At 38.2% G+C, this 14,932-nt stretch overlaps 1 protein-coding gene across 4 annotated transcripts in view; it reads right to left on the bottom strand.

Moving 5' to 3' along the window:
• Positions 1 to 1,113: 1,113 nt before the first annotated feature.
• IL1RAP (interleukin 1 receptor accessory protein) overlaps positions 1,114 to 14,932 on the bottom strand; it is a 143,902-nt gene continuing 130,083 nt past the window's right edge. Inside the window, exons 11-13 of one of the 4 annotated variants that reach the window (XR_009262092.1) lie at positions 11,730 to 12,308; positions 11,363 to 11,447; positions 1,114 to 7,333 (exon numbers count right to left, since the gene is read on the bottom strand). Coding sequence is in view for 2 of the 4 variants with exons in the window: in XM_058730838.1 (XP_058586821.1) it covers positions 11,590 to 12,308 (719 nt within the window). In the remaining 2 variants the exon portion in view is untranslated. Of the gene's footprint in view, positions 7,334 to 11,010; positions 12,309 to 14,932 lie in introns of those variants that run through there. The other 3 variants (XR_009262091.1, XM_058730839.1, XM_058730838.1) reach the window with 3 other exon arrangements.

The following is a 14,932-nucleotide window of genomic DNA, read 5'->3' as shown; positions in this document are numbered from 1 at the left end:
GTACGTTATTGTAACCTTGGACTTCATTTTCTATTCTCTCACATGCTTCTTATACTCTAACCACAGGACTCCTCTTTTTTCTTTCCTTTTCTTTCCATATATATATATATATATATATATATATATATGCGCCTTTTACAGTTGCTATTAAGTCTGTTCACTCTTCCACCTTACTTCGGCCTTTGTACAAAAGCCATCAAGCCATCTTCTCCTTAGGGTTTTCTATGAATACTGTTTAAAATTGAAAATCTCCTCTCAACACTTCCTATCCCATGTTTCTGCTGAATCTGAATTAATCTGAATCTGTGGAATTTATCACAATATAACGTGCTCTGGATTTTTCTTATTTATTTATTGTCTGTCTCCTGCCACTGGAGTGTAAGCTTAAGAAGAGGAAGCAATTTGATCTTTCTTATTCATTGAAATGCTTTGAGTATTTACAGTGGCCGTGGGCACAGAGTAGATGCTTAATTAACGTTGTTGAATGAGTGAATAAACAACAACAACACAAACCCACAAGAAATGTTACGGGCGATTTGATAAGAATGAAAATATTTTCTGCTGATGGTATCAGAAAAATGGAATTTGGATTGCACCTTGAGAGTGGACATGTGAGATGACTGAAGAGTTTTCCCAGACAGTAACAACCTGGATAAGGTTACACTGATGGAAAAGTATTCAAAAAGCAGTAAGTCTTTTAGTTGTGTTGTGTGTTATGTGCGTATGGAATCAGAAAAGGTAAGTTGCTGAAGATAGGCTGAGGCCAGAGAATGGAGTGCCCCCAGTGCAGGGTAAAACAAACCGGGACAAATTTTATCTTGTAGCAAATTAGATGTGACAAGGTGATTGAGACATCAAATGTCACAGTCAGAGTTGTATCCTAGAAAGAAGGATTTGGTGATAGTGTACACAGGTTAGGAGAGGGGAGACTAATGACATTCAAATAAACTAAAAACCCAGTAGGAGAGGTGATGAGCCCTAAACCACAGCAGTGGCAAGGAGTATGGGGAGGAGAGCTGTAACATAGATTGTGAGAGTATCTTGACCCAGAGAGGAGAAGAATATATTTTTTAGGGCGCTCGGAAGAACTGATCCCTCAATTACTAGCTGACCTTGAATCAGCACAGCCCTTTATTTCATTTTTCCGATATTTCATTAAACAATAGGTTTAATGTTTTTTTCTGCTTGAATTCATTAGCCAGAAATGCTCTATGATACACTGTAAGTAGAGAGTGTTTATCACAGCTTAGTGCTCTGTCATTTTGAACCTATTTAATAGCAACATCACAAACAGAACATCTGCCGATGAGCATGGTAGTGATCCCAGCCTCAGCTGTTATTGCAGATAGAGTGTAGCAGGGGTGGGAGTCCTTAGTGCAAGAGTGGCAACCAGGCCAGGCGTGGCACAGCTGGGGCTCTTACCACCCCTACTGGGGCATGGGTCATCTGTCTGCAAGCAATACCAAGGGCCAAATTTTAGTGGTGCTGGATGTGGTGTTGGGAGCCCCAGGATTCCAATATTGGGATACACTTTATACAGTGATGAACAAAAGCCTAAAATGGTGCCTTTTGTATAATGCTGCATCTATAACGGAGGAGAAATAGAAGAAAGACAGAGGCAAAGCTCTATCACTTTGTTTCCAATGATAGTGTGCATGATAATTAATTTAAAGAAACATTAATGGAAAACTGTTATGTTCTTGTCATCATTCTAAGTGCTCAAATTAGAGATTCAATATATAGCATTAACCCATGGGAGCTTACAGTACAGCAGGTGAAAGAGAGATATAGAAATTTATAGTTCAATAACAGAAGTGTGATGCATAATAAAAGTATAAAAGAAGGAGCATTCAATTCCGCCTGAGAAAGTTTGATAGTGCTTACATGGAAGGGAAGAAGAGTGGGCATTCCACGCAGAAGTAATATTAACCAAGGCACACGGAGCATAAAACTACATGGCATGTTCAGGTAATAGTGTTTAGTGTATATGTAGTTTAAATTCATAGATTTCTTGGGGAGAAGAAAAGAGAAAAGCAATTGTCTCAGGATGAGTGAGGAGGAGAAATCTCTGAGATTTGTTTTCACTTTGTACAACTTAACTAGCATTTGGGCACTTGTGGAGAATCCAATTTCTTAGACATCTGACTTTGGATTACTTGGAGAGAACCATGGTTGTACCCTGAAACGCATAGGAAAGTCTTGCTTTGTTATTACTATACTGACTTTTAGAATACTGGGGATAGAAAGACACAGAGTGATCCTTGAATTGTATTGACAGGGAGAATATTGCACAGTTAGTGCTTTGCTCCAGGTCTCATAGCAGAGGGGGAAAAATAGAATTATAGTTTTGGATTAGAACTCAGATCTCCTAATTCCTGAGATGTTGCTGTTTCTATACTGTGTAGTTTTAAAATTAGGCTCCCTTTATTAATTTTTTTTGGCATCATAAAATACATGGACATATATCTCAATAGGAAGGTTGCTTGAGGTTTGCATGAGTTAAAAATAAGGGCATGAAGCTATTAGGAAGACAAAAGATAGTATTTCTTCAATCTAATTTACAAAGTAGTGACCTTGTGACTTAAGATTAAAGCTTTTTTTTAAGAAATTGGAGGCACCAGAGTTGAACTATGAGCAGGCTCCTGGTAAACTCATTGTATTATCTCACAGACACTATTCCTAGACAGTAATGGACAGCAGATAAGGGAGAAGAGAAGTTGTCTGTTTAGCTTTGCAAGTGAGAAATGCAATACAGGAACTAGGTCTAAACAGACAAAAGCATTCTTTATGACTCTTTGGAAAGAGCCCTTTCACCTTTCAAATATTCTTTCAAATATCACTAGACCTTGGATGCTGATGTGTGCGATATGGGTGGAGGAGAGGGGATTATTTAAGCATTAAAGTGAATCAAATAAGCATAGAACTATAATATCCTACCGACTTGCTAGTCCAATCACATCCATTTTAGAGACTCAGAGGTCTGAGATACAGAGGATAAATGCTTTGATTATTTATATATAATTATTTCAGTTCAGAGCAAAGATGAGATCCTGGATTACTCCAGAGAAAGCCATTACTTCCTCATCTTTCCTCTTGCAGTGGCTGCTTTTTGGAATAAATAGTCACTTTCAATCTCTTTAGAAGTGAGGCCAGAATAAAACTTGCTTCAATACTCAACCCCCAGACCAAGAATATGGCTAACCAGCACCAGAATAGAATGAAGGGAAGGGGAAGGAGGGAGGAGGACTTAGAGAGAGAGAGAGAGAGAGAGAGAGAGAGAGAGAGAGAGGTGAAGGAGAAAGAAAGGGAAAAGTAAGAGAGGAGGCAGACAGGGGGAAAACAGAGACAGAGATAACCAGAACTAAGATGATATAATTCTTCCCCATTCCACATCTTCCACCAGGAAGAAGAAACGTTCTAGCCAGGACAAGACAGTTAGCTCTCATTTGCCTTGTGGCACCTCTACAGTTAGGTAGCTTACCATGTTAGGGATGAAGTTAAGAAACCTGAGGACCAGTCACTCCCTTTTCTGGACTTCAACACCCGGCTAAATCTCTCCCAAATTCCTGACCGAAACCCACAGAAAATGTGAGATAATCAATATTTGTTGTTTTATTTTTTTATTTTTTTTAATCTTTATTTTCGAGAGAGAGACAGAGACAGAGACAGAGTGCAAGCAGGGGAGGAACAGAGAGAGAGACACACACACACAGAATCCGAAGCAGGCTCCAGGCTCTGAGCTATCAGCACAGAGCCCAATGCGGGGCTCCAACTCCTGAACCATGAGTTCATGACCTGAGCTGAAGTCGGGTGCTCAACCGACCGAGCCACCCAGGCACCCCAATATTTGTTGTTTTAAGCTGCTAAAAGGTAATTGGTTATATGGCAGTACACAAAAAAATGCAACTTTTTTTAACTTTTTACTTTTTCAGAGTCTGATTTTTTTTTTGTAGTCTTCAACACTTAGAGCCATACAAAATTGTATTGTTTATTCTTTCATTTTTAGATATGAAAGATTACAGTTCAACTATCTGGTCTGGAAAGTACCACAGTATTCAGCAGGTTAAGAACTTTCTCTTGAGCCTCTTCCTTTTCCCCAACTTTCTTTTATAGAATAGTAATAATAATAATAATAATAATAATAATACCACTCCAAGCATGTAATTTATAGATGTTAGAGGTTCACATTTACTATATAATTTTACCCTTACATCAATCTACTGAGGTGGATATACTATACTCCTATAATATATGAGGAAATTGAAAACTTGAGAGCAAAAGTGTCTGAAAGGCACACAGTAAATAGGAGAACTGGCACTCCAGTTCAGGTCTCCTGATTCCACTATATCCAAGGCTCTTATTTATAAAAATAATCATTCAACTTTCCTCCCTAAACTCTGACACTAACTCCACATTTTAGCTGTCCATCTGGTATTTGGGAATTGTTACCGATCTCCCTTCCCTTTTACATTGCAGTCCTGAGGTTTGTAAATTAGTGAATAGGTCCGCTTATTCTCCCTTTTATCCTTTGGTTCTTCTTAGAAGTCATTTAATTGTCTTTGCCAACAGCCAAGTTGTTATACCTTGAACACATTGTCCTATTGTAGATGACTGATGATATGGATGTAATGAGTACTAGGGTTCCAGCCTTTGGTTAATTGCAGTTGTTTAATGGGGCACCTGGGTGGCTCAGTCAGTTAAGTGTCTGACTTCGCTCAGTTAAGTGTCATGATCTTGCAGTCTGCGTTCGAGCCCCGCGATGGGCTCTGTGCTGACAGCTCAGAGCATGGGGCCTGCTTCGGATTCTGTGTCTCCCTCTTTCTGCCCCTCCCACACTCACGCTGTCTCTCTCTGCCTCTCAAAAATGAATAAACGTTAAACAATTAAAAAATAAATTGCAGTTGATTAAACTACATTGATTATTTTCATAATTTTAACTACATTTTGTTTTTCTCAAATTTTATGTAATTTCATAACAAGATATGAAAATAAAGGACTCAAACCTCAGTATTTGGCAATGAAACAAGTTTTACTCTAAGAAAAAAATACATTGTCTAAAAGATCGGGATTTGCTTTTACCTTTCTTTTTGTCCAAATTTATGTTATTACTAATTTTTCACTGAAACATTTGCAGACATTAAAAAGGTACTTAATGTATACTTTATAAGAGTATACATCTAAGTCATTTTGGGAGATTTAATAGTCTGAGGTAGGCCCCAAATATGTGCATTTTTTTTTAAATGCTTATTTCTTTATTTTGAAAGAGAGAAAGAGCATGCATGCACAGGTGGGGAGAGGGAGGCAGAGAGAGAGGAAGAGAGAGAATCCTAAACTGACTCCCCACTCAGCGTGGAACCAGATGCTGGGCTGCATCTAATGACCAGGAGATCACAGCCTGAGTGGATATCAAGAATCAGACGCCCAACTGACTGAGCCACCCAGGTGCCCCTGTGCAATTCTTTAAAAGAACCACTTGCCTGAGGTGTTTCGAAACATTGAATTATAAATTAACTGCAAGCATGTACCATAGTTTTTGACAAAAGTAACAAGTTGTTATGCATGGCTTTGTGTCTTAAATGAAAAATAAATACATATCAGCTTTGATCTTTTTTTTTTCAATAAAGCATAGAATATTAAAATTTCTGTCACCTAGAGTAGGATAAAAATAGCTCATGAGGCACCTGGGTGGCTCAGTCAGTTAAACATCTGACTCTTGATTTTGGCTTAGGTCATGATCTCGCAGTTTGTGAGTTCCGGTTCACTGTTCTACAGACAGTGCGGATCCTGCTTGGAATGCTCTCTCTTTCCCTCCCTCTGTCCCTCTCCTGCTTTTGCACTCTCTCTCTCAATAAATAAACAAACAAACAAACACACACAAAAAACTTAAAAAAATAGCTCATGTTCTGAGTTCAGAGTTGGAATCTTCCTGCTTTCTTTCTATGAGGCCATTTCAAAGAGCCATTTTTTTCTACTTAAATATTTAAGTGTTTTGTATTATCCAGGAGAAAACCTTTGTCAATTATCCTCTAAAGAATTTTGAGTATGTCCATAATCTCCTGGCTATACTAAGCAATCAAGCTTTTTCTTTGTTCAGCATTGTAACTTGTTAGTATGGATTTAGGCTCCTTAAGCACAAAGAGAGATTTCTTCATGACCAAATGATACTGCACAACATTAGAGAAGTCGTAAAAATTCATATCTTTAATACAAAGAATCCAAATCATAGAGCAGATGCATAGATGGCGGCCGACTTCATAATACCCACAACAACGTTTATCTCTTCCTTCATCTGAGCTCTAGCATGTTCAGTTTGAATTCCCCATTTAGCTCTTCAGATAAATAGATCAAGGGAGACTTTCTAATGACCGTGTTACATGCTCTGCTGTGTTCTAAATGTCTTCAATCCTTCTGAGACTCCCTGGATATTCAAAAATGAAATGGCTCATTGGCAGATGGTTTGAGCATCACATTCTTAGAAAACTACCTAAAGCCACTGAATGGAAATTAACCAAATACAGAAACTTGCCAATTTTTAAGAATCCTTTTCCTTAATCAGAAGCTGTAATCATTATTATGCATTCCTTCTGTAACTTTCCTTAGGGAAAATTATGGACAAGGCGTATTCATTTTCGTATACTCTTTTTTCACAACTACCTGACCTGACACCTTGGCAAGCTGAGGTGGGGTGTTGGCAGGAAAGTCCTTCCATTCCTTCATTATCAAGGTATTTAACATAACTCCGTATGTAGTTCTCTTGCCTCTTCAGGCAATCTCAATATCTCATTCTTAGGCTAAGACAGTGCTTTGTGTTCACCAAGTTCCATTTCATTTTTCTCTTCCCAGGAACCCAGGAAGAATGCATTTTCCAGCCTTCTCTATGACTGGATCAGCACTCACAGCTAGTTTTGGCCAGTGGATTGTAAGTGAGAGTAATAAGTGTCATATTTAGAAGTTCAGAACAGCAGGAAGCCACACATTTCAGATGGCAGAACTACAGAAATGTAAGCCCGTATCTGGACATATAGCATAAAGAAGAAATGAGTCTTGTGATATAAAGCTACTGAAATGTTGGAGTTCTTTGTTAGCACAATGTAGCTTATCTGAATCTGATTAATACATGTGATGATTACAGCAATCCTACCAGATTCCAGATGTCAGTGTTTGATGTTTCGTATATTAGAAATACACTGCACTAACTGCTCCTCTATTAAATTGTCTTCTTGTGCCAAGGCAACTCCAAGGGCTAAACATGCCCTATATTTTCATCTATTGCCTGCAAACACCTTGTTTAAAGGATGATTTGTAGTCTTCCTTGGCTGGAGAAAATCAGAGCCTACAAGGGTAAAAGAGGAGTTAAAGAGAGATACAAATTAATGGTTCTTAGACTTTTTGTGCATTAGAATCACCTGGAAAGTTTATTTCAAGTGCAAATCTGCCCCACTCTAGAGATCCTAATTTAGTTAATCTTGGATGGGTCAAGAAATATGCATTTTCATGCATGAACCCCAAATGGTTCCAATATGGATGCATCAAGGAACACACTTGAAGAAGTACTGGACCAGACTCTCATAAAGCTTTTCTCCTCTTATAACCTGAATAATAAAATAAAAACTATGGAAAGGGTTTGAAAGAACTCTCATAGGTAGTAGTTGATAGTTGACCCACGGAATACCTGAATTATCAAGGGCACAATATTAAAACATAGACCTCTAGACAATGCCCAGGACCCAATAAATCAACTCCTCTAAGGGAGGGGCCCATCCTGGGATCTTCATCTTAAGATGCCCCCCAAATGATCTTTAGACACACAAAAGTTTGAAATCATTGCCATAGGGACTGATTATCATTCTGCATTCTTATATCTTTATACCCAGGTCAATTTATTATTGATGTCTTTTTCATGCACTTTAGTTTACCAGTCACTTCAAATTTTCAAACTAGAAGTGTACACATTATCACTAGGATTCTTATTAGTTATAAGAAATGATAATTGGAACTCACAGTGTAAATCACAGCTGCTAAAAGATTAAATTTGTTTTTCAAGGTATAAGGTGGATACATTTTATTTTCCATTAAGACAAATACAAATAATTTATTTTGAGAGAAAAATTATAACCTGATCATAGAGTCTAGAAGACACAAAAAAATGATTCTATTTTTTAAATTCTTAAACAAATGTTAAAATAGAAAAAAATGAAATTCTATAAAATCATAATATGACAAGGCCAGATGACACATCAGACACTTGATATGACATTTAATTAGCTTTTTGTGGCTTTACATTAACTGACTTGTTGATTTGAATGTATAATGGTCCATATTAAATAGTTACAATTAGAAATACTTCCACATGAATCTTATAGGAAAAGTTCCAGAATTGGCACTAGATCAGGTGTCAGAAGCCTAGATTAGAGGCCTAACCATATTGCTAATTGGCTGAGTGTCATTAGGAAAATCACTTATCCTAAATAATGTGTGCCTGCTTTGTACTGCTTTTGTGCATTTTGGGAGAGGAAAAAAAAAAAAAAAAAAAAAAAAAAAAAAAAAGGAAGAAAGATAAGGAAAGAAAAGTGATGCATGTGAAATCAATTTGTAAACCATAACCCATTATGCAAATGTAAGTTTCTGCAACCATGAGCATGATTCCATTATGGGTATAGTACTGGCCAACACTTATCAAGCACTTATAATATGCCAGGCACTGTGCTATGCACTTACATGCATTATATCATTTAATGCCCACAAAACCCAGTGAGGTTAATAATATGATCTCCATTTTACTAAGTAGGAGATTGAGGCCCATAGAGCCCATGGTCAAACAGATAATTAGGAGAGAAGCAATACACACATTCATCTCTACTTGACTTAAAATTCCTGCTCCTAAATAGGCAATATTGCTATGTAAATGATATACATTTAACTTGCAATCATATCATGTCAATTATGAATATGCATGACCCACAAGGAGATTTTCTTATCATTTGCCTCATTGAAGTATTTGACACCGAATATTATATTTAAGTATGGCATGTTGGGTCAGAGGCTAATAACATAACCTCTTAGCCTTTCTTCATACAGTAAAAGTATGGTCCATTATCTTTCTGACCCTTGTATAGCTAATGCCAAAAGCTATGACTTTATACTGCTTGCATTGTCTTTATATTGTTAATGGAAATTGATACTCACCAGAGCTAACTTTGCTTTTGAGAACACAATTATGTAGCTACTCATTCATAAGAAATCATGTTTAATTTCCATGTCTTTGCCATTCATCCTTTATTTTTTTTCACTAAAAAAATAATTCATAAATAACAAAAGTAATTTCTCAAATTTTGTGAAGATATTTTGTATTTGGGACATTGAGCTAATAAGGAATAAGATTATGGGTAAAAGCATTCTCTCCCTTTTTAGGATTTGGAGCAACTTACATTACCCCCACCACCACCTTTTAACACATTGGAAGATAAACTGCTGTCTTCCAAGTGAAGATCCTTGAACATCCATCAAGGATGAATTCATCTCCTTTAAGAAGAAATGAATATAGAATATGGGCTGTGCTCAATCATTTTCTGTTGGATATTCAGGTAGGTAGGATGGCCTGTCATTTCTTAATTCCAAGTTCCATGATGAGTCACATTTCCCCTGGGGAGTCCTTATTCCCATATCTTTTCTTTCAACAGGAAAAAGGATCTAATACTTTGTTAGAACAGAGAAGGGATTTTCTGCTTTTCTCTCCAAGTGCAGTAGTGGAATAAACATCTGGCTTCTTTCCCATCCCTCACTATTAGTGACTGAGAAAGGCTGACACTCATTGGGTCATAGCTCACAAGCAGCCAGCATTAATGTATCGAAGGTGACTGCTCATGTCTGGTGTGGTCGTTTGCTCTTTCCACTCAGCTCCTGTTCAGGGTAGCAGATTGTGTTTCTGGTTGTCTTACAGTTAAAGTCACCAGACAGGGAGCCTCTATTCTCCCACCAGAGTGGATGGAAGGAACTATTTTCCGGCTTTTTCTCCTCTGATGGAGTGTTAAGTCAGATCACTATTTTGAATCCTTATTTTGAGGATTCAGGTGTTTTTGATTTGGGGACAGAATGGAAGTCTCCCATCATGTCCTTAGGGCCAGCCTGTGTTCTCCAGTCTTACTATTGCCAGGGACACTTGAATCCCCATTCAGATATATACTCTTTGGATTAATACTTTAGTTCTGAAATTACAAACTAGTGGCCCTTAGGCTGAATACATGTTCATGCATTTGATTGGTTCTTTCTTTCTTTCTTTCTTTCTTTCTTTCTTTCTTTCTTTCTTTCGCCATCCCATAATTGGGAGACTACTTACAAATATTAATTTTTAGACTCTTTTGAAAAATTCAACAATCTGCCAACAATGGGGCTGAGTGACAAATATTGTGATGGAGCTGAGTAGACGTTGCTCCTTTTTTAAGAAATACTCTTCAGTTACCCACTGGCCCAATCATCTCTATTATCTCCCTCACTGGGAGATCAAATGTCATGTGCCTTTTATGATTGTGTCAAAATGTTTCAAGTAAAGGAATATGTATCTATACCTATGTCCCTATAAACATGAGTCTTAGATGGACAGCATATGTATTATGTTTATATCTGGTCCTTTTTTCCTTCTTTCTTACTTTCTGATTCCTGTAGGCACTTGAATTGACTATCTCTTCTCAGAAACTTGAATGAGAAGGGATTCATATACCAAATGCTACAATAAATCCCTAACAATCTGAATCTTTCAGCTGTCAGTTCTAAAAATAATGAGATTTTGTGTAAACTTCCATTTCATTTGGAACATTTTCTCACTCGCTTTCTGTCCTTTCCCAGATTTCCTCTCGTACACATGAGAAAGCAGCTAAAGAGGCACCTCAGACTTTCCTAGTACCTAAACCAAGCCTAGGTTTCCTAAAGTGGAATATTCTTCTGGTATGAGTTCAAAAGCCATAAAAAGAAGAGGGGAGAGAGACAGGTAAAAACTTGTTAGTACAAATTAAATCACATAAAAATAGAACTTTATTGACACTAACAACTTTAGGCAGTTTAGAGAGCACTAGTTTACAATGACAGAACACCATGTATCCCTGTGTGAGCGTGTTTGGTTCTTCCAGGGAAAATGTGCTATAGGTTTTCTGTAGAGCTGAGTCTTACAGCTTCCACCTGAACCAACTCCACAATGCTCCCTTGGGATATGCATACCCTGTAAGTGTCGTTGCCCAAGTACACCTGACTGACTCATAACGTGAGGTGGATCGACAAACTCAGAGGAAACACACTTAAATTCTTTGCTCAGTTTGAAACTATTGGGCAAGATAGAGGATCAGACTCTAGGCAAGTTTCACATACTGACCTTCTAGGGCCCAAGAAGAGTGTGCTCTTCTGAGGCCATTAAAGAGGCAATAATTCTGGATTCAGGTCCTCAGGTCTTTTGTCTCCTAGAAATAAATAGTTTTTAAAAATCAATAAAGGGGACACAGTCTGGTAGTCCACTAGATGATAAAAATGTCAGTTATTCCCATAGGTTCATGACACAAAGAGGGCTGGTATGGATAGCAGCCACCACCCACCATACGGTAATTATAGGATATAAAAGTCATTGTTATTGGATAAATCCGTGAAATGGTGAAGAGCAAGGGCTGAGATCTGGGGAGCAGGGGGTTCCAATCTGGTGCCATTTTGTATCCATTGAGTTTCTGATTCTTGGGGAACAGGCTTACACAGGTGTGTCTCCCACTGGGGCTGGGTATGAATCTCTGCCCGGCTCTTGCTCCTGAGGTGACTCTCTCCTTCACAGTAGGTGACACAGCAGCGACAGGCCGCAGAGGGCTTCCCTCTGTGCTTGGACATTGTATCTGGGGCTGAAGAGGTGCCTGCAGCCCTCCCTGAGCCCTGGAGTTCTGGGGGCTCTTTCAAACGACTTCTCCTCCTTTGAACATGGTCCAGACTGATGTCAGACTGAGAAGAACAGCTTTCGTTCCAGCCAGAGCTGGCACTCAGACTTCTCAGGGGAAGAGCCAACCGCAAGGCCTTCCAGAATTTAGAGCCAGAGTGTTTGGACTTTTCTCCCTTCCAGCTCACAAAAGACACGGATTCCTTCAGCTGCAGGATGCTTGGGTGTGGATGCTCAAGGGGGCGATACTCAACCACAATGAGCTTGGTGGAAATGGAGTTCTGGCACATGATACCCAGTTTAAACTCCAGCATGCTGATACTTTTTTCTGTCACATAGTCTGGGCTCAAGACAACAATCATCCTTCGGCTTCTCTGAATGAAGTCAAAAACTGCTTCCACTGTATCTATAGGAAAATGGAAAGATAGGATAATGCCTAGTGAAAACTTATATAAACTGGAGTTCATCATTGTCCATCCTACAAAGGAGAGGCAATAAATAAACACTCAGGAACATAGGTTCTCAGCGTTAAATAATCTGCCCAGCAAATGAATCTTCTACATTACTCATATCAATGATTGCTAAGTTCCTGCTACCTTCAGGGATGAGAAAATTTACCACCTCTAAAAGCAGCTGATTTCAGCTATTTGTAAATTATTTTTTTAAAAAATATTCTTCCGTGCCACTTTTATCTGGTAGTCTTAGATCTAATACCTTCAAATCTCTAAAAATCTCACTGCTTGGGGTGCCCGGGTAGCTCAGTCAGTTAAACGTCCAACTTCGCTCAGGTCATGATCTCATAGCTCGTCAGTTCAAGCCCCGCATCAGTCTCTGTGCCAACAGCTCAGAGCCTGTAGCCTGCTTCAGATTTTTGTGTCTCCGTCTCTCTCTGCCCCTCTCCAACTCCCTCTCTCTCTCTCTCTCTCAAAAATAAATAAATATTAAAAAAATAAAAATAAAAAAATAAAAATCTCATTGTATTTTTTCTCATCTTTAGATTTAGATCAGATTCGGAAGTTTTGTATTATCCCCCATAAGACATGCTTTCAAGTCTCTTTCACCACTTTTATCCTGTTCCTCTGAATAATATTCAGTTCATATATGTGTTTCCTGAGAATAGTACCTGAATAGGACTGAACATAAGGTGTCAGACTTAGTCTTATCAGCAAAGAGCAATAGGGAATTGCCATCTCCTAAAATCCACACAGTTATATCTCTTGGTTCTTAAAATTTTTGGACACAGCATCAGACAGTTCATAGTATTGACCTGGTTATCAAACAAAATTCCCTTCCTTTTTGCATGTATATGTATGAAGAATTGGACTAAAAATCAATTAAAGGAGCAACAACATATACAATGGGTGGGAATCAATCAAAGACTTCTGATAATGGATTAACTTCTAATAGTTACTGTGGTGGGTTTGGACAGATTCCAATGGAAAATTCCCAAAATAAATGTAGTGCTTAGCTCATTATGAGATTTAAGGGCTTAAACAATGTGATTTCCTGAAGGAAAGGATTTCCAAATGTGTAAATCACAGCCATTGATGATTCTGAAAACAAGTGCTATATAGACAGACCATGAGCTTGGGGACCTCCCCTTTTGGGGCCAGAGATGAAAGAGGGATGGAGAGAGTTTCTAGCCTGTGATGACTAGCTGAAAGTTTGCAGTAAATTTGATCATTACAGTTTGACATGGAATGAAGGAGCTGTGCTCCTTACCAGCTTAGTTCTTTCCAATGAGTAAATTTAACATGAACCTGAAGGGTAATTGAAAGAGACATGTGTTCAGTTTTCAAGATCTTTTAACTAGTTTTATCAAGAGTGCAAAGTAGTTTTAGAGAATTTTTATTTTGATCTTAAAAGATTAAATTTTCACTTATCTTCAAAGCCTGTGTGTGTGTGTGTGTGTGTGTGTGTGCATGCGTGTGTGTGTGTGTCTTTTGGAAACTCCTTTATCCCAGCCCTACTCAGAATCTGTGTAGCTGCCTTTCATAAACCTGAGAATGTAAAAGTAGAAAATCTGCTTCTCTCATCTCATGAGAAATACGATATAACCTTAAGACAACGTGGATAGATAATCAACCAAAAAGAACTTTGTGCACTCAAATTGTGTGTGTGCGCATGTGTACATTGTGTGTTTCACTTCAAAATAGTCATATTAGGAAAATGTTCTGTCCAATGGGGATACCACTGTTGAAAATAAAATGCTGTCCTAGATCCTGTAAGGAAAGATTCTAGCTTTTTATCTTTTTTTTTTTTTTTTATTTGCATTTGAGACAGGGCAATGCTAAAGAAACAAATACGGTGGAAATGTCTGGTGGAATTCTAGACATTGAAGAATGGATGTAAGATGCTTATCAGATGGGGGTTAGGCTATTCCTAGGGGCCTTGAGGCAGTACTTTGAAGAAAGTTGCCTCCTTTATGACTTATTTTAATGTCTTCCATATTGTAAAAACTGCAGTTGAGGATGTGAATTGTTACTATTTTTTAATGCTGAATATTACATGGAGAGGGAGTCATAAATTGTTTATTCTGTTTGGCTCAAACAGTGGGGTATGGCTATAGGCTGATGAGACCACATTTCTTGTGTAGTGCTAAATTAATTTTGAGGTCACATTTTCTGATCTAGAATTCATCAATACTGTAGAATATCCGGCCTTTAAAAGTCACAATCTCCCTGCAATTCACCTAGAAGAAAACAAGGACTATAATTTTGTTCTTTGGCTAGATTATTGGTGTATGCAAGGGCAGCAAAATTCTCTCCCTCTTTCTTAAAATATGAGTGTAGTAAAAAAAAAATGGAGTGGTGGCGCCTGGGTGACTCAGTCAGTTAAGAGTCTGACTTCGGCTTATGTCATGATCTTGCGGTCCATGAGTTTGAGCCCTGCGTCGGCTCTGTGTTGACAGCTCAGAGCCTGGAGCCTGTTTCAGATTCTGTCTCCCTCTCTCTCTTTGCCCCTCCCCTGCTTATGCTCTCTCTCTCTTTCTCTCAAAAATAAATAAACATTGAAAAAAATTGCAATAAA

This window comes from Neofelis nebulosa, chromosome 5, assembly GCF_028018385.1.
Source record: "Neofelis nebulosa isolate mNeoNeb1 chromosome 5, mNeoNeb1.pri, whole genome shotgun sequence".
Taxonomy (NCBI): Eukaryota; Metazoa; Chordata; class Mammalia; order Carnivora; family Felidae; genus Neofelis; species Neofelis nebulosa.
Note: the sequence above shows the minus strand (reverse complement) of the source record. Positions and strands in the feature narration are given on the sequence as shown.